At 38.8% G+C, this 22906-nt stretch overlaps 2 protein-coding genes across 6 annotated transcripts in view; one reads left to right on the forward strand and one right to left on the reverse strand.

Moving 5' to 3' along the window:
- Positions 1-3705: 3705 nt before the first annotated feature.
- The window catches only part of METTL9 (methyltransferase 9, His-X-His N1(pi)-histidine), a 45522-nt gene continuing 26321 nt past the window's right edge, over positions 3706-22906 (reverse strand). For 2 of the 5 annotated variants that reach the window (XM_082858042.1, XM_082858040.1), the window contains exon 5: positions 3706-4386. In XM_082858042.1, the coding sequence (XP_082714168.1) occupies positions 4184-4386 (203 nt within the window). In that variant the 3' untranslated portion in view covers positions 3706-4183. Of the gene's footprint in view, positions 4390-22906 lie in introns of all 5 variants that reach the window. The other 3 variants (XM_082858041.1, XM_082858039.1, XM_082858043.1) reach the window with 2 other exon arrangements.
- Positions 6302-16796, forward strand: IGSF6 (immunoglobulin superfamily member 6). The gene is made up of 6 exons (XM_082857605.1): positions 6302-6479; positions 9848-10204; positions 12576-12682; positions 13340-13387; positions 13737-13817; positions 15558-16796. Exons 1-6 carry the CDS (start codon positions 6413-6415, stop codon positions 15615-15617), a joined length of 720 nt encoding a protein of 239 aa, XP_082713731.1. The 5' UTR covers positions 6302-6412; the 3' UTR covers positions 15618-16796.

The following is a 22906-nucleotide window of genomic DNA, read 5'->3' on the forward strand; positions in this document are numbered from 1 at the left end:
ACTGTGGAAAACAATATGGCAATTCCTCAAAAAATTAAACATAGAATTACCATCTGATCCAGCAATTCCACTTCTGGGTATATACCCGAAAGAAGTGAAAACAGTGACTCAAACAGATTATTTGTACACCCATGTTCATAGCAGCATTTTGTTATTATTCTCAATAACAAAAAGGTGGAAGTAACCCAGGTGTCCATTGACAGATGAATGGATAAGCAAAATACATACAATGGAATATTACTCAACTTTAAAAAGGGAAGAGGGACTTCCCTGGTGGTCCAGCAGTTAAGACTCCCTGCTTCCACTGCAGGCGCTGTGGGTTCGATCCCTGGTTGGGGAACTAAGATCCCACATGCCGCGCAGCACAGCCAAAAAAAAAAAAGGGAAGAAATGCTGACACATGCTACAATATGGATGAACCTTGAGATCATTGTGCTAAGTGAAATAAGCCAGTCACAAAAGGACAAATATTGTATGATTCTACTTACATGAGTTACCGAGAAGCGCCAAATTCATAGGAAGTAGAACAGTGATTGCCAGGGGCTGGGGGCGAAGAGGGAATGGGGAGTTAGTGTTTAACAGGTACAGAGTTTCAGTTTTGCAAAATGAAAAGAGTAAAAATGGATAGTGGCGATGGTTGCACAGTATGAATGTACGGAATACCACTGAACTGAACACCTGAAAATGGTTAAGATGGTAAATTTCATGTGCTTTTTACAATAAAAAATTGGAAGGAAAAGATAAATAATGGTACTGTGTCAGTAAACACTAACAATTTAAAAAGTAAGCAACTAAATGGGATGTGGTATGCTGAATTGGCTCCTAGAACAGAAAAAAGGTCATTAATGGAAAAATGGGCAAAATTGCAATAGTCAGTAGCTTACTTAATAGTAGTGTACTGATGTTAATTTCTTAGTTTAGACAAACATACCGTGGCTTCTATGCAAGATAACGTTAGGGGGTTAAGGGTATACAGAAACTCTCTGTACTATCTTTGCAAGGTTTCTTGAAATCTAACATTATTCCAAAATAAAAGTTCATTTGAAAATAAAATTTTAAAAAGCAAGTGACAACTAAAAAGAAGTTAGAATCAACTCCTACATAGAAGACAGACAATACAAATGTATTAGAATTGATAAAGGTAAGCAGCAAAACATATGAACACCTATATAGCTACGGTAGATATGAAATTGTTTTTCTTGTGCTGTTCACTGTTACCCAGCTATTGTCTCATCATCCACTACTTGCAAAAAGGCAGGCTGTTGAATTTTATATTGTGGTAATATTTCCTTAATGATCCTGGGTGCATTTTTTCACTTAGATCTTAGCATGGACACAGTGTGAACTTCCTTCTGCCAATTCATGATTTTCTATCTTTGATAAGTTGTGACTTAGTGAGCATCCTGGTTGTTTCAAGTCAATTGCGAGCCCAGGGTTGTGCTCAGTGGACTCCTAGGTAGCACAACTCAGCCTGGACAACCCTAGCTCAGTCCACCAGCTTCCAGCTGCAACATGGGTGCATTGGAAAAAAGCTTATTTGGGGGGTACTTAGGCATCTGCACAAACATAGTAGGTCACTTTAGCCACTAGAAGCCCCTGTTGAAGGTGCTGTAGCTTTTAGAGAAAAAAGATCATGAAATACTTTTATCAGTAACCAAGCAGCAGGAAGCAGTTGATGAAAGCACCTTGCTTCATTATAAGTCTATTTAAATACTATACTCGGAACTAAGTGAAAACAAAGCTTTACTCAGAAAGACGACTTGAAACAGCTAAGTTTTACTTTATTTCCCAGCCCAGCTTCTTTTCTGTTAAAGGTCAACTGTGTAAAAACTGATGCGACATTGAGAAGGGTAGAAAATACACTGTCTCTCTTAACAACTCTGCACAAGGGAGAAATGACTAAGGCCATTGTGTCTTCTTCCCTTCCCTTCCCTTCCCTGAAATCAGTAGTCTCAACACTCAAGGGGCTTACAACTGCAGGTGCAAAGAGCTTTGACTCACAGGTGCAGCTTGCATTTCCTTTCTCTGTGACCTTTAAGGTCAACTGGTTAGCTTGCTTTGACCACAAATAGAGCTCTTCTTAATTCCTCTAGTACGACCTTAACTTGATATGAAGCACTTACACAGGAATGGTGTAGACAAGAAGGCAGTTTATTGTATTTTGGGGAGAAAAAAGAAAAAAACATGACTCCATTTAGGGAAAAAAACAGCCATTGACACTCAGTAAGCAACACTGCCATCTAGTGGAATGGTGACACACCATCAAGACTTTCAAGACCAGGCACGAAATGTGAGCGGATTTGCTGGTTTAAATTTTCACCAAAAAAAAAAAAAAAAAAAACGCACTTTTGAGAAGCTGGCTTTCAGAGAACCTCAGATTTTGAGAAAGTATTTTTACCTTTGAAATAAATTAATGTCTGTGCTTTCTCTGATTTGGGGGCTAAAGAATGAGGTGTGTGTTTTTCAAATAGACTCTCAAATTAATTCTGGATTTCAAGGTTATGAAACACTTTGGAGCAGCCTGCCTCTTTGAACATCCGTCACTCTTGCACTCTTGTTCGGCAGTCTAAATAGTAACCCCTGATGATGACAGTTTATAAAGAAGCAAAACTCAACTGTACAAGAACTACATTAAGTTTACTCATTTCCTCTATTTTTACAATCTAAGGTGCTAAGTATTTGCACTTCACTTATTTGAATTCCTGGAAAAAAGCATTAGAACACACCAATAACACTTTTGCATAAATCACATAACCCAACTCTTATGACTACACAATAACATTGGAAGATATTGGTGTGAGGACATGGGAATGCTGTTCTCAATGAATAATACAGTCATTCTTCTCAAGGATTTAATTCTCCTTTACACCCAGGTGTTGCAGTAAATGTGCTGATCTGATAACTTCTATGAGCATATGAATGAGAATATTTAATGAAACACCTGGCTGACAAAAGAAATAAAGTTGTGAGAATAACATATTAATAGCCACGATCTCAAATTGGCAACTGTTATTACTGAGATTTTAGATTCTGGGTTAAGTGCTCTGCTCTTTATAACATCCATAATGGCTATTGATCTTGCTAACGAGTTCCTCATTGCAACATTTCTGGATATATAGTTGGAGGTACTTGCTGATTCTAGAATGCATGGGTCTGACATGGTTTCCTCAAACCACACTCTTGACAAACTCTAAACTCAGTCAAGGATTTCGATAAACTCAGTTAAGGATTTCAAAAGAACCGAGTTCTGGGAAGGATGTATACAAGTACAGAGTAAGAAGCTGAATTAAAACATTTTTAGGTTGCATTTTTGTCAGAAGACAAAACTGAACGTTTCAATGCTGAGAACCTGAGACTGTCCGGAAAAAACAAAATTCTGAATGTAGGACAGAAGCTACCACAAAGTCAGAATCCAGTGTTCCACACTTCTGAAAACAACATGAGTTAGGGAGTGAGAGTGGTCCTCGAAGTACTGTATCTGAATGAGGTTGTTCTAAGGGTTCGTCTGGGTTGCCTATGTTCACCACACCTTGCAGTAAGCACCCCACCCCCGTCTCAAGCCTCCCTTCACCGCACATTCAAGTCAACTGCATCCTTCACATACTGCTACTATTCGGGTACCCCTGAAGCCAAAGCAATGACAGATGCTAGGGAAGCCTTATATTAACTCAAACATGATGCCAAAGTCATCTCCAAAAAAGTTTATTAGCATGATTAAAAACATTTTCTTGAATAATGACAGAATTTCTAAACATGAAAGAGTATCAGTGGCTATATCCTATAACCAATATTTGCAACTGGATGGACAGTTTTATTGCCAGTCTTCATTTTATTAAAAACAATCCATATTTATTGGTTCCATGTGAAGTCATGACTATTGCTTTGCCTGGGAATGAGTCCCTACTGCAATTAAGTATAAAAAATATCTTCCATAATCGGAGTGTGACCTGCATTACTGAGTAAAGAGTTAATAAAAATCCTCAAAGAGTTGGGTTTTTGTTTTTTAAAAACATTCCTTTTACACACTACAAAGAAATAATTAGTATTTTGGCTTTTAAAATTCCTACATGATATTTAGAATGGCAGTCCCCAAAGGTCCTCCCTTCGCATAATTGAGAACGCAGACCCTCTTCCGGAGCATACATTCTTGGGGTGGACTGTGAAAATTTCAAGCTCCACGTGTTTATACTGGTTTGAGAACAAAGACAGCGTCATCCAGAACGTAGTAGTCATTATACATGTCACCTTCACACAGGTATGGCAGTCTAGTGAAAGCTTCGATAACAAAACCAGCTTTTCTGAAAACTTCAGGCAGACTATTCACTTGTTCTTCCCAATTCTGTCCCTTGATTTCCAAAATTTCTGATGGTTTATCCCACTTGCCACCTACTAAAACAAATAAAAACATTAAGTTAAATTCTTGAACAAACAAGTTATTTGAAGAGGGAAGAGGGGAAGAACAATATTTGCTAAGGACTTGGTATGTGCCAAGCACTGGGTGCTTTGAGGAATCATCTCCCAGGTGACCCAGCAGTAGGACAAAGAGAGGAAGTACAGACTTAGGAGAACTGAAGCACACGCCCCAGCCTACAAGGTTCATGAACACTGGGGCAGAAACATAATCCCTGGTTCAACTGGACCCAAAGCCCACACTACTATTTTCTCTGACAGTTTTGGACATCACCCTCCCTCAGACTGACTGGTGTGTAATGGTTAATAGGTTTGGAAAACTGCTGATTAAACACTGGAATATTGAAGCAGAGAGTAACACGTAAAATTTGAAAGATGGTTTTGGATAAATGCTAGAAAATGCCACTAGTGTAGTAAAATTATGCGACATATTAACTAGAGCGGTTTATCAGGCTGAAAATAAAAATAGGCTAATGAAGGGTTTTAATTTATAAAAACAGATCATTCAGTATGTTTTTCAAGGGAGGTCAATCCACTCTCTAACTTTCCAGAACAATTTCATAAAAGTTAAGCTCCAGAACCAGAGAGTGGTTAACACACTAGAATGGATGAATCAATCCAGCACTTCTTGGCATAGTGACTGAAGTCTATGTTATGTTAGTCATTTCCAAACCCATGAGCATCAGATGCCCAGATACTGGGGGGCTAGAAAAGGTCTTCAAGTTCACACACATACCAAGCACTGACTACAGACACACACACACACACACACACACAATAGTATATATAAATTTGGGGGTGCTTTTAGATGCTATGATGATGGAAAAAACACAATAATATTAAAAGCGTTACTAAATTCAGACTGAGAATAACTTTCCGTAATGACAAAATATAATCAACAGGTGCCAAGAGTACAAACAGTACAGTGGGAAGATTTTTCGCTCTTTTCAGTGGCCCAGCACCCTCTTCCTGGTGGAAGACAAAGCCTGGGGAAGCAGCTTTCCCTGCCTTTCTTGCAGCTAAGGCACTGGCACACGACCTAAGCTCAGAAACACTCGCCTGAGACCTGGAAGGAGGAGCTAGTGACCCAGAGAAGTGGGGACATGAGGCTCGTTCTCTGGGGAGGCGGAGCGGTGGCGTGAGACCAAGCAGGCTGGGCAGCGTTGAGCGGTACTACCGACAGGCTTTGGTCCAGCTGCAGCATCTAGTGCTCGGCGGCGGCAGTGTGCTCTTTGGATCAGTTTTATAGTATGTTTTGGGGCATGTGTCTTGTGTGTAGACCCCCACACACGATTCTCCAGTCCTTCCAGTGACTCGCTGAGCTACCCCAAATCCTTTCAGTAAATTACCCTTTGCTTAAGTCAGCCCAAGTCATTTTCTGTTGCTTACAAAGAACCTGACTGATGAAGCCCCCAAGGGGCTGGGGATGACAGAGATTCCACACATTTGTTTCACAGCACAGTAAAAGGGGTCACACAAACTGGGGCACAGCTAGTTAATGGTACACAACTTATTTCTTCATTGTACTCTGATGTACCGTTCACTAATTTTTCTCTTGTCTCTACGTGAAGACACTTCCTTCTGCTTCTCCTCCATTTCCAGAAGTTACTGGCCCAGCACTAGGCACAAATTAGATGCCCCAAGACCAGCGACTGAACTGCTCTAGAAATTTAAAGTACGAATTATCCGTCAAACAATACATCCTGAGAATATGCACCACGTGTAAATCAAAATCTCACTCAAAACATCTAACACTTTCGAGGATTTGTAAAATCCAAGAAAAAATGTGAACATATGAACATTTAGAAGTGTGCTCTAGGCTAAAATTTCAACTTTCAATGGTGAAACTGGATTACAAACAATCTTTACACAATTTCAAAAAGTTCCCGATTATGGTTCCTTAATAAGAGTTCCTCTCTTTGGTTCTTCCTTTCTTTAAAAAAAAAAGCCAACTCTCTTCAAATACACAATCCCACCAACCACGTCACACATACACACAGAAATGGAGACTGTGAACAGAGGCAAAATCATTCTCGGTCTGGAACTCAATCTGATTCTATTTCATGTCGGTAAGGTTCTTTTATTTTTCCCTCCATTTTATTTAAATCAATTGCTACTTTTCGCCTAATTCATTTATATTTTAAGCCCCTACAGATTAATTTTTAAATGTATAACATTATGGAAATTGTCTAAGGTGATAAATTTTTTTTTCTCAAACAGGTAATAAAAAAAATAGCTGAGAAAAAATTTCATACTAACACTGAAAATGTCCTTTGCTCTTATGCAGCTGTAGAGAAGAGCACCTCACCAAAGGGTTGAAAATATTCGTAAAATCACATGTTAGTAATCAACAATTCAGTTCCCGTACAGGTGAACTCTCTCTGCACTAAACAATACTTGAATATTTTTAAAGAACAGTGCTTCAGAAAAGCTGAATTTCTATAAATTAAAGTACTTGTCATTTAAAAAAACAACTGCAATGGCTCCTTCCTTGAAGAATCATCTCATAATATATGGATGCCTATACCTGTTTTTTCTCTATGAAAGAGTTTCCTACATCACAGTTCTAATAATCTCACCATAGATTTCTAATAAATCTAATAATCTCAGATTTGCCCACAAAGTTTGGGTCATAGGGCAGGAAAGGGAGCAAAAGCCCTTAAAATGATTTTTTTCTCATCTGTCAAGAAATATATTAAAATGTTAACAGTGATTTTGGTGGGGGTGATGAAAGGACTATGGGTGATTTTTTTGCTTCTACTTTCAGTTATAGTCTTTTTTTCCCTAATATGTATATATTACTTTTAATATATTTTAATTAGTATTATTTTAAAGAAGAATTCTTATCTTTTAAAGATATATTCTGAAAGACGTGCAGATAAAATATCTGGAATCTGCCCTAAAATAACACAGGAGTGAAGGAGCAAGTAGGGAGAAGAGGTGAAACAACATTGGGTTGAGGTCAGGTGGCGGCACAGAAGCCACTGTGCTGCCGACTACTTCTGCATATGTTCGAAATTCTCCAAAGAGGCTTTTTTTAGAAAGTGTCAAAAAATTAACTTTCTATGTATTTTCTAGCTTGGTCTTCAAAAATAGTAATCTTTTTTTATTCCCTCCACTAAGAAGATAAACTTTCAGCCTTTTCAGAGGGTACTGTATTAAAAAAAAAAAAAATCCTACAGAATGTGGGAGTTCTTAAAGAGAAATCTTTCAAGGAGTGGGCTGCAGTGTGACATATCATCCAAACTTCCCTTTTTTCACTAAGATGTTGCTTCACAGCATGGGGGAAGGGGCGGCAGTGTCCTCACAGTCTGCGCTCTCACAGGAAACCACTGCAACTGGTTTTCTCCCTTCTCAGGCAGTAGTCAGAAATGAGCAGAGATATGAAACTCCAAAGTTGCAAATATTTATTTTACCCTGGAGCACTAGCTCTCCAAGAAAAATGTTAAAAGGCAGCTTCCCTGTTAAAAACTCTATGTGACAGAGGACCTGACACTGGGACACTGCTGGTTAACTTTGTGGCTTGGTAGGCCCACTTCCATTTCAAGTTTCCATACATAATGATCACTATCCCTTGTAAAGCGTTTCTTTACTTCTAAGGTGACTGAGTCTGGGTAGGAGACCTGTGCTTACAGCTTTCAGACTTAGGAGTGACGTTAAGTCCCTCAGCTGAAGAAGTAGGAAGCCTGGTCTTCTCCAAGTGGCTTTACCCTCTCATCCGGTTTACGTTTATCAGGTTGCTAAAAAGCTCCCAGCTCGTCTTCAATTGTACACATACTAAAATTAAAACATGGTGAGAACAGACCTGCATCACAGATACCATGATTCTAGTTTTAATTCTTCTGTTCTGGGTCAGGACCTATAACAAAAACGTTAGGTGACAAAAAGCTCGTCTGAAACTTACATCAGACCACTTGGATTACCTTTCAATTTCGTTTACAGTAGCCAAGGACAAAGTCAGACAAATAAGACCACATGGAAACATATAACCAGGCAAAGTCAGACTAAAAACATGCAAAACTTCCAATTTGTCTCAACCAATACTATTTCACATAGAGCCTCTCCCTTGATCCCAAAAGGGTTGAGGGGAGGTCTTCCCATTTATAAACACCTGAGCAGCTTTCCAGCTTCACATGCCTGGGATTAGACAGAAGGCCAAAGTAGGGACCCAACCTCTACGACATGAAAGCTGCAGGACGTGGTGGAGAGAGCACTGGACTGGATATCTAATCCCGGCCCTGCTAACACATTGCTGAGATGTCCACAATTATCTCTAAAATGGGCATATGACACTGCCCATTAATGGAATAATGGTGGCAGCAGAAATAGCTACCTTTTATTAAATACTTACTAAGACTTAGGTAAGTAAATACTCCTTATGCATACACGGCCTCACTTAAACTTCCCGCTAAACTCATGAGGTGCACAATACTATCCCCATTTTGCTAATGAGGAAACAGACCAGAGAACTAGGAACTGGCAGAGCTAGGATCCGAACTAAAGTGTGTGCTCCAGGAGCTACACTCTCATCAAATAGATGAAAGCTACAAGAGACTACAAAGCAATGCACAAGTGCCAGGAAGAAATCCAACTTGCTGGGCTGTGGCCCCGCCAGCTCATTAGGCCTCTGCTCAGTAATCAAAGACACTGTAGGCTGAGCCCGGGCTACATTTTCCCAGATGTACATCTTGCCTTTTATAATGTTTCCCACTGGGACAACTAGACTCATAAAAGAACAATTGTAAATTGTCATGAATTCCTAGCAATCACAACTGCCACAAGGCCCCCCCCCAAATCCCTACTGCCCATGTGCTCAATCAGTGGGTGTGACATTTGCATGAAGGGCTTTGATACCTATTACCACATTGAATACAACACTCCTGTGAGGCCAGGGGGTACGGATGAGGAAACGGGTCCTGAGAGAGTAAGTGATCTGCATAGGGAGGTCAGAGGAAAGCTTGTACGTACACCACAAGTGTACATGTGGACCCCGAACTTCTGACTCTGGATCTGCTGTCACCTCCGCTCATGATAATGCAGATTCCCGGGCCCTCTCTGGGGCTGCCCTCAAGCACCAGACATCGCTGCACAACAGCAGGCTGAGGTTAGGAAACTCGGAGAGTTAGGAAAAGTGAGGAATACCAGTGTCTACTTTTTTCTTAGTCTCAAATTTTTTTAATTGAAGTAAAGTTGATGTACAATGTTATGTAAGTTACAGGTGTACAACCTCACAATTTTTAAAGGTTATACCCCATTTATAGTTATTATAAAATACTGTCACCAGTGTCTACTTTTACAGTCTTGTCTGTGCTGGGAGTGAGGAAAGAAAAAGGAAGCAATGGCTTTCAACGATTCTTCACCCCAAAATGTCAATAAAATGGAAGCACAAAGGGAGGTGAGAGGCCCACTAAACAGGCTCACCTGCTTCCTCCTGCAGGTGCCGCAAGCAACTGTGCCGTCTCGGTGGTTCAACCACCTTCCCTTGAAGTGGGCTACACTCAAAAGGCTGTGGCCATGCAGTGCTCTTTCTCCACCGCGGGGTGCCCTGCAGAGCGACCAACAAGCCTGTGGTTTCGCTATGGCGCTCTCCAGCCCGAGAACCTGTGCTTGGATGGATGCAGGGATGAGACAGACAAATTCACACTTGTGGATCTGGCACAAAACCAAGTTGCCCTCACTGTAAACAGGCTGGCTTTCAATGACAGTGCAATCTATATCTGTGGAATCGCCTTTCCCAGTTCAAAGGAACCGAGAGCTAAGCGGACGGGAGGAGGGACTGTGCTGGTGGTAAGAGGTTAGTCAAGACTTTATTCCCGAACACTGCGTTCTGCTCTGCCCCTGAAATGCATCACAATACTTATATGCAGAGATTATGAGGTAAATTTGATAACTTAGTACCCGAGCCAGTGAAGTGTGACCTGCACACAAGCTAACATGAAGTCTGGATTCAAGAACTCCTCTGACACCATCTCCCAGCCTCCACAGACGCAGAGTCAGGGTTATGTGGGTGCTATATTCTCTTTCCATGTCCAGACTTTACTGGCAAAGGCTGACCAACTATGTCCTCCTTTTGTATGTTACGCTGATTGAAATGTGATGATTAACTGACAGCCTTGTCAGTATCTAGTCTGGTATTGCACCATCTAGAACAAAACACTGGAGAAGCAAAAGCGATCAATAAATTGAACCCAGAAAAAAAAAATGCATTATGGAGAATAAACACAAATTTTAGGTGAAGCCCCTGGGGGATCCCTGACTCTACCCCTTCTGCATAGATAATGAACAGAAAAAAGGTCGGTGTGGCCCTGGCTTCTTGAGATTTACTAAAATCCATGACAATTTCCTCATGCAAGTGAGGACACGGAGCCTAGCTAAGTTCTATAAATTAAGAAATTTCAGAGGAAAAGCTTCACGTGATTCTGGGGGAAGGAAAAGAAGGGCAGCAACTCCGTGCTTTTTTTCAGACCTCTCGCCTTTAAAGAAACTCTGGTATGGGCTTCCCTGGTGGCGCCGTGGTTGAGAATCTGCCTGCTAATGCAGGGGACACGGGTTTGAGCCCTGGTCTGGGAGGATCCCACATGCCGTGGAGCAACTAGGCCCGTGAGCCACAACTACTGAGCCTGCGTGTCTGGAGCCTGTGCTCTGCAACAAGAGAGGCCGCAATAGTGAGAGGCCCACGCACTGCGTTGAAGAGTGGCCCCCGCTTGCCAAAACTAGAGAAAACCCTTGCACAGAAACGAAGACCTAACACAGCAAAAATAAATAATAAAATTAATTAACAAACTCCTACCCCCAACATCTTCTTTAAAAAAAAAAAACTCTGGTAAGATGAGCACTGAGATCATTAAAACGTAAACTCAAATTAACCAGCCTTTTGGTTTTAAAACAGGACTTTGAGGAGCCCAGATGGTCCTGTATTTTAACCCCTGCTTTGGTGCTCTAATGGCCTTTTGATATTCCACTGTCATTTAACCTTAGTTTATTCTCACCTGTAAGGTAAATTATAAATGCGTTAATACACATAAAGCACTTTTAATGGTGCCTGGTTCATAGCAAGTGCTCAATAAATATTAGCTATAGGTATTAAAACAAACACAACAGCTTTGGAGATCTGTATATCTCACTGCATGCATTCGCCTTCTATAAAAAATATTAGACAGAAGAAAAATGGTTTGTAAAGAGATGAAGGTTTCAAACCTGCAAGCTTACGTGAAGAAACATTCTTCTTGAGGAACAGGAATGAAAGTACCACTAAGATAGACATGGCAACTTCCTTTTCTACAGAGCTCCTAATTTCACACTTGAAACTTTTTAAGTTTTACAGATATGGTTGATTTGTTAGTTTCACAAGAAAAATGTATGTTGTATAAACTGAGTTCACACGATAAGCATCTATGGGATATTTAGTTGAAAAGTACAAGTTATTCAGATAACAATTATAAATCTAAATGGATTTTGTATTTCAAATACTCAGGTACTTGAAGACATGGTGTGTTACTTCATCACTACCTAGGGCACAGGACACTTCCTGCCAGGAGGGAGAAATTCAGAATGTGCAAACGGATTCAATAATTCCACTTCCAGAACTTTATTAGAAATAAGGGGCACATATAACAATGCCTGTCTTTTAAGCATGCAGTGAGCACTAAAGTCTCAATGTACGGCCTTCTCAGGTTCTTAGAGAACTGCACTGTTCAGCTATGTGTACTAAACAGTTCAAGGTTATAAATACACATGGGAAAGTATCTTAACTCCATAAACAGACTCTTGGTGACACTTGTACATCATATCTACTAAAAGAAACTTTAAACACCCTTGAACAAACTCTTAATGTTTATCTAACTTTCAGCAAAACTTTATATAAAAAGTGATTCTTAGCATTATGACAAGTAATTAATTGAATTTTTTAAGATTTTAAGTTTTAAAAATGAATAACATGTTGGGCCTAATACATTTAAAGAACTAATGAACTGGCTTTAACTATATCATATACTTGAGTACTTTCTGAATCAAGAGACCCTGAATAAATTTTTATATGAATAGCCAAATAGAATAAGTTCATGTTTCACCTCTAACATGTAGTTTCGATTATACTTTATACATATATTTGCAATAATATGCTTCAATAGTGACTGTGGTTCTTTCTGTATCTGTAATTAACAAAGACAGGAAGGCTCTCAGCAAGGAATTGCAGAGTCTCCTGACGGCCCTCTTATCACTGCTCTCTATCTACGTCACTGGTGTATTCGTGTACTTCATCGTCCTCACCAAAGTAAGTAAAATTTTTTGCATTAGATGTCCCTATGGCCTTGAATATTATCATAAGGAAATAATTTCCATCTCTCCACATGTTGGGAGCCTCAGAAATAGCTCATCTAATTAATATCTTCCTTTGCATTTGCAGGAAATACCACCTGCAGAAGAGGTCTGTAGAAGAAAGCAAAAATTTTCATCACTGAAATTATTAACCAGAGTACACAATTTACAGGGTTTTCTTTTTAAAACCCAGTAATATGGGAATAAGAGACCCTTCTTTATAACCATCATACACATGCTACTTTCCGCTGGTGGGGGAGGTATGAAAGGGCTAAGAACAATCTTTAAGAGCAAAAAAAAGTTAAAAGAGATTAGAAACTGCCTTTAAATATCTTTAAAAGGCCTAAAGATTTTGAGAAAGACTATCTTCTGGTTATTCACATGCTACAAGAGGGGGGATGTGTATGTTATATTAGGATCACTATAAATCCTACAATCAGTTTGAGCTATTTTATTAATAAAGCATCTCAGAAATGACATGAAAATTATTAACTCTTACTGCATTACCATTTAAATATTAAGTCAGTTTAACCTTATTATGGTATGAGATCTCTGCCACAACTGTTTTGAGTACATAAAGTGTCTTATAAGATTCTCCTTTTCTTCTTGACAGTCAAAATCTAACACTCTAAGAAAGAAAGAAACAGAAGATTCACAAAAGGTACAGACCAATGTTTGTAAAATATCTTTCGAATTGTGGTTGTAAATACTTCAAATCCAAAATAATTTAAGAAACTCAGAACATCATCAAAGAACAACTTGCAACCACAGATACTGTTTCCTATTGTTGAGAAAAATGATAATGGTAACATATGTGGTAAATTGATAGTTCTCCATCATAAATTCTACTTACTATACTCAAAATACAAGAGTTAACTAGGTATAGATGTGTTGGGCGGGGTAGTTTCTGAGACTGGTGGCAATAAAGAAAGAAAAGGCTGAGATGATGTGCAATAATCATTGCTTTTATTCCTGAGAGAGATACATTTTTTTCTTATTTGTATTTATAGAAAAAGAGTGCTCGGCGTATTTTTCAGGAAATTGCTCAAGAACTATATACGAAGAGACACATGGAAACAAACCAACAACCTGTAAGTGTAAAATATCAAAAAAGATATAAAGCATATGTTTAACTAAAAACAACTAAGCTGCCAACAACCTATCGATAACCAAGTCTTCCTTTACAAACGTCTGAAAGAGGATTTTCACAAAATGCATTTTTATATAGAACTTGCTTTGATAAATACATAACAAAGGTCATCTGATGCAATATTCAATAGACAACAGGCTGGCATCTTAGTGACATGAAATCTTTCAGAAACACATTGGATACAGGCAATGTTTTCAGTACAGACGAGGATGCTTTTGTGGGTTGAAAGCTACTTTGTATTGTATCTTGCATGCAGTAGTAAGCATTAAGTAGATGTTGCAAACATCTGTGGATCAAATTATATAGAAAACTTACTTGTTCACATTAAAAAAGATACAGCTAATAAAAATAAGAAATGAGGGCTTCCCTGGTGGCACAGTGGTTGAGAGTCCGCCTGCCGACGCAGGGGACACGGGTTCGTGCCCAGGACCGGGAAGATCCCACATGCCGCGGAAAGGCTGGGCCCGTGAGCCATGGCCGCTGAGCCTGCGCTCCGCAACAGGAGAGGCCACAACAGGGAGAGGCCCGCATGCCCCCCAAAAAAAAATAAGAAGAAGAAATGAGGTTTTTTTTCAGTCTTTGGGGTTGTAGTCATAGAAAGAATACATCTATATTGATTACAATACATTCTGATAGTGTTTCTTTAAAGTCCTATATAAACAGGTTTTTCAAACAAGATATTGTTTTAGAGCCAGCAGAGCAGATGGTTTCCATGATGCATGATCAAACTGCTCAGATTTAAATTAAAATGTATACAAAATAATGAACTTATATACTAGGAAAGATATTTTCTTCTTAAACAGCAGCCATGAGGCCAAATGAAACAGAATTCTGATATGAGGTGTGGGGGGTTTTCTGCCTTGTTTTGTTTTTAATTTATTTATTTTTGGCTGCGTGGGGTCTTTGATGCTGCGCACAGGCTTTCTCTAGCTGCGGCAAGCGGGGGCTACTCTTCATGGCGATGCACGGGCTTCTCATTGAGTGTCTTCTCTTGTTGCGGAACACGGGCTCTAGGCACACAGGCTTCAGTAGTTGCGGCACGCAGGCTCAGTATTTGTGGTTCATGGGCTCTAGAGTGCAGGCTCAGTAGTTACGGCGCACGGCTTAGTTGCTCCGCGACATGTGGGATCTCCCCAGACCAAGGCTCGAACCCGTGTCCCCTGCATTGGCAGGCGGATTCTTGACCACTGCGCCACCAGGGAAGCCCCCTGAAGTGTGTTTTTTAAAATCCGATTTCTGAAAAGGATTTTCATCCAGGAAAGAATATCATCTACGTGGTCACTTCATCCTTCAATGTATATATAAACACATAAAGAAGTGGCCTAATTACCTAAGATGTCACTCTGAATAACTATAAATGCCTGTTCATACTCTTTTCTTATTGATGCTGGGGCATCTTTTTCAGCAAAGAGACCAAGTTAAATGGCCTGAAGACAGGTCTGGAAGTAGGAATTTTAAAGCTCTAAGCCAGGGCTTTGACAATGGCATCTGAACAAGAAAATTATTCTTCAGTTCCCACATCTTACTCCAAATAAAGGGAAAATGGTAACTGGACCTTTAAGGTTACTGGAAGGATATTTAGGACCCAGAATGCAAGATGGCACTGTAGTTTATATGTTGCTTGTAGTGTGGCGTTATTGGTTACATAACTTAAAATATGGCTTATTATTTACTATTGCAGCAGGAGAAAGACAACACTTATGAAAATGGAAGAGCACCTTCTAACTATGAAAGACCATAGAAATCTTCTGATTTTCAATTAAGTCACTGAAAATCCAACTCCAGAAGTTATGCAAGTGTCCATGGACATACACTGATCAGGGTTTTTTTAAAAACAATTTAAAGTAAACGGAAAAGTCAACTGGCTACAAGAAGAATGTCAGAGTATAAGGAAACTATTACTAAGAGTAATTATCACAATACTAAAGCCCAACAAAATGCAACTGAAAAATACTTTCCTAATTTGCTAGGAGAATTCTAAGCAGTCAAACCTCTTCAAAAACTTTCAATTACAGCATATATCCTTTATTTGTTTCACTCAACATATGAGGTGCACCACACGATGACTGTTGCCCTGAAGAAGATTTGAAGCCACACCACGTGCCTCAGTCTTGCATGGAAGAACTGTCTTTACGGTGTGTAGAAGTGATGGGCCAGTTAGACTAAGTTGGCAGGGAAGGAGGATGGAGGGAGGAAGGAGAGTGGCAAAATTTGAGTTAGAAAAAATCACCTTGAGAAGTATTTTGTAGCAAAAATTATTTCCTCTGGTACTGCAATGGGGCAATGGTATAGTGCACATTTTCCTACCAGGGTATGCAAAATAACTTACATCATGCTACCAACAAAAAGTGAGACCAGAATAGAATATAGAGTAAGAATACAATAACTTATATACAGAAAATCCAAAGCAGAAAGTTCAACCAGAAAAAACCTCAGAACAAATAAGCCACATCCGACTCTAGATGTCAGTCTCGTGCCAAACAACAGCACCAGGGAAGGATTTGGCAATGCACTGTTCCTGACAATGCCCTTGCAATACTGATTTTTTTTTTCTCTTTTAATTAGTCATTGTATTACACACACACACACACACAAATATACATATGTGCACATACATACACACTTACACAAACCTACACTTTATACATAGCTGGGATCATACTAAGTATATAGTTTTGTATTGTCCGTTGCAATGTTGATTTTTAACCAACTTAGGAGGGAAATGTTAGGTAAGGGACTGGGTATACAGCAAGGATGTTTATGGCACTCATTACCATCTCACTAAGAAAACATGTTATGAATTGTTCTCTGAAAGTTACTTCTGTGTAAAAAAAAATCTATTTAAAGTACCTACAAGTATATGTTCATTACTAAACATGAATTACAACCTATTATGTTTATTTCATTAAAGTGCTTCTCTTAAGCTGGTATAAAATGAGATGTATTCTTATTTTTAAAACCCAGATCAAAGTTTAGAATATTTTAAGATCCCTTGAAAGCGTTTTGTACTAATGGTTTAAATCAGTAATCTCTAACCTTTCTAATCACATGTGCCAGGAAAAATGGAAAGGGGAGAGAGGGGAGCACATAACCTCATTTTATTTGTGTGTAGGATGTACATACGTGTGAGTGCGTGTGTGTGATTTATATAGTGTGTGCATATACAATTATGTGTGCATATGTGTATACACAAAAATAGAAATTAAACAATGGGCATTAAAAGTAATATAAATAAAAATGTTAATATTTTCTTCCTATATCCCAAAATAAATTGTCTTGTGTACTCCCTCCACTTTGAGACCACTGGCCTGGCTGAAATAAATGAACTTCCAAACCACTAACCACAAACACCATCTAGGTGAATAGAAGAAGTGTTGGATTCGATCATTTCCTTTTCATTTCTGAGAATCATTACTTGGTACTTTCAGGGCTGAAAATATACTGTTCTTTGTGTAACTAACAAGGAAACAAAATCCCTAAGACAAATTCATATTTGATTCAGATTAAATCTTTGCCAATACAACCAAAGACTGTGTTTCAAAGATTGATTTTTAAGCTAAAATTTGGAATACACTTTTCCAAGTAGTTATATTCCCTGAGGTCATATATGAGCACCTGATGTATATATAATATTCATTCTTTTATCCATCCATGTAGCCAACAATATTTATTGAGTGCTATACTATTATGCAACCAAAGGCCTCTTTTGCATGCTATCCTTGGGTCTCACTGAACTTGTCCTCGCCTGTGAACCTCACCTTGTTCACATCTTCATGCTTTTGCACATGCCATTCCCTCTGCCTGGTAAAATGCTCCACAGATACAAACAGGTCGAATGTCACCTACATGAAAACTTCCCTAGCAGTTAATGGATCTTTCCTTCTCTAAACCGATAGTACTTTGTCATGTTTCTTATCAGATTATCCTGCCATTGTCTTTTTACATCTTCTGAACTATTCTGTAAGTATTTTAAAACTAGAAGCACATGTCTCATTTCTTTTTATTTCTACTGCCTAGCACTGCCTGGTACATAGTAGGCTCTTAAATGCCTTTATATGAATGCAATTGAACGATGTTTCTATAGAAAAATATTTTTTCAGCATTTCAACTAAGATATGAAGCACACTTCACTCTCTAGCCATTGATCCTCACCCCTCTTCATAAGGACTGGATCCCTAACATTAATTTTCCTGCTATCTGAGCATCCAGAATTTTCACTGGAAAGGATTAAGCTATAGCTTTCTGTTTAGATTTATATTTCCCAAGACAATGAAAAGAAAATAATATTAAAACAACTTGAAGACGAAAATGGACAGACATGGTTCTAGTGTCCATACACCCTACCCTCTAGACAAGAGCACTTAAACCCACATACCAAAAGGTGTAAATGAGATTTTCAGAATAAGTCATTTCTTTCTCTCTACTATATAAGACCTGAGAGAGTCTGAAGCCCTGGGCTAATAGGCATATAGTTAAGTGTCTGGGGAGTCAAGTCACATAAACCGATGGAAAAGGTACAGATTCTGAGACCAAGTTAAAATGCAAAAACATTGACAAATACTTCAAAGTGAAGAACTGTGAACAAATCTGATCAATGAAGCTACAAATAAAAGCAAAGTAACGGAATAGGATGGAATGAAAAAATCTAACGTGTATCAAATACCAATACTGAGATAGACAAGGTTGGGCACTATCCTTTAAATTACGTTATTTAATCTTCACAACAAACCTCAAGGTAGGTATTAGCCCCATTTTTACAGATGAAACACTAAGCTTAATGAGAGGCTCAGGTAATAAGGGCTGACCCCTGTTTCAAAACAGGTCAGCCCTCAAAGCCCATGCTCTTTCAACAAAGCAGTCTGGCCAGAGTCTAGCTTTTTTCTATTTAGACTGATGGGAACTTTAAGACTTAACATGTCTAATTTAATCTGAACAATGACCCTGAAAGAAAGTGAGAAAGTTGCCAGTGGCTACCTCTCAAAACCCACAGGCTTATTAGCTGGTTTCACAGGAGAATTCTACCAAATTTCCAAAAGCGGATAACCATAATGCTATTTAAACTGTTCCAGAGCATTAGAAAGAACTTAGAAATTATTTTTTACAAAACCAGCAGAACATTGATACCAAAACATGACAAAGATAACATCCTCCAAATAAAAGATCAGATCAGAGCAACTATCATTTTTCAATAATATTAATGCTAATATTTTTATTTAGAGTTTTTGTAAATACAATCTAGTGGTACATACAAGACTATTCTGCCTAAGCCCAGGGATGCAAGAGTGGATATGTGTTAGAAAAGTACTATTAATTTAATAAGCCAATGGAGAAAAAACCCTATCCTATAGATGCTGAAAACACAGGTGGCAAATTCAACATTGATTCCTGATTTTTTTAAGCTCTTAATAAAATAGGATTTTTTAAAAATATGTATCTCGGGGCTTCCCTGGTGGCGCAGTGGTTGAGAGTCCGCCTGCCGATGCAGGGGATGCGGGTTCGTGTCCCGATCCGGGAAGATCCCACATGCCGCGGAGCGGCTGGGACCATGAGCCATGGCCGCTGAGCCTGCGCGTCCGGAGCCTGTGCTCCGCAATGGGAGAGGCCACAACAGTGAGAGGCCCGCATACCAAAAAAAAAAAAAAAGTAAAAAAAAAAATGTATCTCAAGCCAAACAGCAATCTCAAGCCAAAAGACAGAATCATATTTAAAGTATTTTTTCATTAAGGTAAAAAACAAAGCAAAAATTTCCACCTTTTTCTTTAACATTTTCTGGAAATAACTACAAATTCACTTGTACCAAAAAAAAAAAGTCTAAAAATGAGAAGGAAGTATTAAAACCATCTGCAGATGCTGTAACTGTAACTGTATTTAAAAAACCCAAGAGAATCAATGCTGAAAACTACTGGACACACTAAAATAATCCAATAAGGTAAATGGTTACAAAACTGGTACACACACACACACACCCACACACACACACACACACACACACACAAAACAACTGCTTGTCTGTGTATGCATAATATCCACTCTAAAATATGATGGGAGAGCCATTTGAGACAACATGGATGAACCTGTAGGACATTATGCTAACTGAAATAAACTAGACACAGAAGAACAAATACTGTATGATCACACTTATATGTGGAATTGAAACAAGTCAAACTTGCAGAACCAGAGAAGAGAATGTTGGTTGCCAGGAGCTGGTGGGTGGGGGAAATAAGAAGATGTTGGTCAGAGGATACAAACTTTCAGTTATAAGATGAAAAAGTTCTGGGGATCTAATGTACCACCTGGTGACTACAGTTAATAATACTGAACTGTATACTTTAAATTTGCTAAAAGAATAGATCTTAAGTGTTCTCATCTCACACACACACACACACACACACACACACAAAAGGTAACTATGTGAGGTAATGGATGTGCTAATTAACTTGATTGCAGCAATCATTTCACAATGTATACTGTATACTAAACCATCATGTTGAACACATTAAATACAAAAAGTGTTTGCCAATTATATAAAGCTGGGAAAATTTTTTATTTTTTTAACCATGAAGGAAGAAAAATTCCTATTTATAATATCTCACACACACACCATTAGAATAAATCTAACAAAACTTGTGCAGGACTTTTATGAAGAAAATTTTGTTACTAATGAACATAACTGAATAAATTGAAAGACATCCTATTATTAGCTAAGAAGACTCAATACTCCCTAAATTAACCGATAAATATAGGGGAACTAGGCAAGTTAGTGCTAAAGTTGATCTGTTAAATAAATAAGCCAAGAAAAATCTAAGAGAAACTGATTAAGAAAGACTAGTGCTATGATACTAACAAGCATGATAAAGCTACAGTAATTAAAGTATTTTGGTATTGGCACACATATAGAAGGATAAATCTTAAGAGAACAGAACCAAACACATTATAGGACTTTAGTCTATGATTTAGGTGGCATTTCAAAGCATTGGGGAAAAGATGATTACTCAATAAATGGTGTTAGGATCACAGTGTAGCTATTTGGAAAACTCACTCATTTTTTTTTTTTTTTTTTTTTTTTTGCATTACGTAGGCCTCTCACTGTTGTGGCCTCTCCCGTTGCGGAGCACAGGCTCCGGACGCGCAGGCTCAGCGGCCATGGCTCACGGGCCCAGCCGCTCCGCGGCATGTGGGATCTTCCCGGACCGGGGCACGAACCCGTGTCCCCTGCATCGGCAGGCAGACTCTCAACCACTGCGCCACCAGGGAAGCCCTGGAAAACTCACTCTTTAACAAGCAGTTCCACTCCTAGAAATGTATCATCCAGATAACCATAAACCTTACTTCCTTCAGCCTTTTCCCTACATCACCCTCTAAGAGAGGCCCTTCCCTGAGCCCCCCTCTTTAAAATCATAGCGCCCAAAGCCAACCCCCAATTCCAAGAAGCCCCTGTTTTGCTTTTATTGTTTATTTTTCTCCATAACATTTATCACCAACAACATGCCATTTGTTTACAGTCTGTCTTCCTCATTAGAACATAAGCTCCATGAGGACAAGGATATTTGTATGTTTTTCGCTCATTTATCTCCAGCATCACTCAGCATACACTTTTTAAATGATAAAGATATTCTGTGGCATAAGAGTATCCCTCCCACCTTCACCGCAAGCTCAGTCTCACAGTGTAAATATGCTCAGGGCAGACTCCCTCCCCAGACCTGCATCACAATTGTCCTAACCTGCCTGCCAGTTGCTGGCTGGGCAGGGCATGTGCCCCCATCCTTACCGATAGGAAAAAGTGCGATGTGCCAGGGAGCTTTCTGGAAAAGGTTTCCATCACTTTAGAAAAAAAAAAAAAGGATGGGAGAAAATGCCTCTTTCTTTCCAAGACTCTGCCATGCCTACACATGATGCTTGGCGCTGCATCAGCCATTTTGTAATTGCGAGGGGAATGTCAACACACTGAAGATGAAGAAATGAAAGCAAGTTCTGAACTTCAGTGGACACTTTCATCACTGAATTAACCAACCTTGAAATCACTTTTCTAAAATAAACTCTTAATTTTTAAAAGCTACTTTTAGTTGCTCCTTCTGTTTCTTGAAGCAGAAAACATCCTGATACCTACTTACACGTGTGCAAAAGACTTGCCTAAGAATGTTCATTTCACTTGTAAATATTTATAAAGCAAACTGCTGGTATCTAAAAGTAATAAGTCAACAGAGGCCTCCTCTAGTAAAGTTACCAAATGCCCAGCAGTGTGCTGGTAAAGGTTTACCAATCAGCTAGGAGAAGGGAGAGACTATTTGTAGAGTTTGCCAATTTCCATGGTGTAAGTACTCCCATTGAGGTCAATTTCAATAATGGCCAAGTTTAACAACCAGTTCACTAAATTCCTGCCAAGATAACAATCAGCTCTCCTGAGCCAGTAAAACCAGCTCCAGCACACCACTGCTTACACGTAGACAAGGATGTAGATACTTACGCACTAGTAAGGAATAATTTCCTAGACATACTTGAGAGGAAAAGGGCAATGAAACTATTTATAATGGGCTTTAATTATAGAATCAATTTCTTCATGTTCACACATATTTGCATAGACTATCTTTAGAAAACTATTCAAGAAACCTGAACAAGATTGTGTACGAGTGGATAAGAAACCTCCTTTTATACTCTCTTGCAAGCTGCTTGAACTCTTTCTGACCATGAATTACCTTTTCATAAAAATTACAATTTTGAAAAATTAAACATCACTAAATGTTCATTTTTGCAAAATAAGTCTCCTTTTCTTGATTACATACTTTGCCCCTTTTTGATGCTTAAAACAATTCTCACTAGGTTTAATAACCCCCAACCAGAATTGGGTCAGCAAACCAAACAAACTCAAATTACAAAGATACATTTTGCATTTTTTTCCCTAAATTAACCTAAGCAACAAAATTGCTGTGGTTCAACTTCAAGACAAATCAAAAAAAATTACACAAGTAATCATTTCATCTACAACTGCTTTTGTTAAAAAATAAATTGAGCCAAGTGTGAAAAGTACACTCA

This window comes from Leucopleurus acutus (assembly GCF_964270905.1).
Source record: "Leucopleurus acutus genome assembly, chromosome: 16".
NCBI classification, from domain to species: Eukaryota; Metazoa; Chordata; class Mammalia; order Artiodactyla; family Delphinidae; genus Leucopleurus; species Leucopleurus acutus.

Excerpts from the sequence above, each read along its gene's own strand:
- IGSF6 (XM_082857605.1), top strand. The coding sequence starts at position 6,413 with ATGGAGACTGTGAACAGAGGCAAAATCATTCTCGGTCTGGAACTCAAT. Across the intron at positions 6,480-9,847 it reads TCTGATTCTATTTCATGTCG|GTGCCGCAAGCAACTGTGCC; the intron begins GTAAGGTTCTTT and ends TTCCTCCTGCAG. Across the intron at positions 12,683-13,339 it reads ACTTCATCGTCCTCACCAAA|TCAAAATCTAACACTCTAAG; the intron begins GTAAGTAAAATT and ends TCTTCTTGACAG.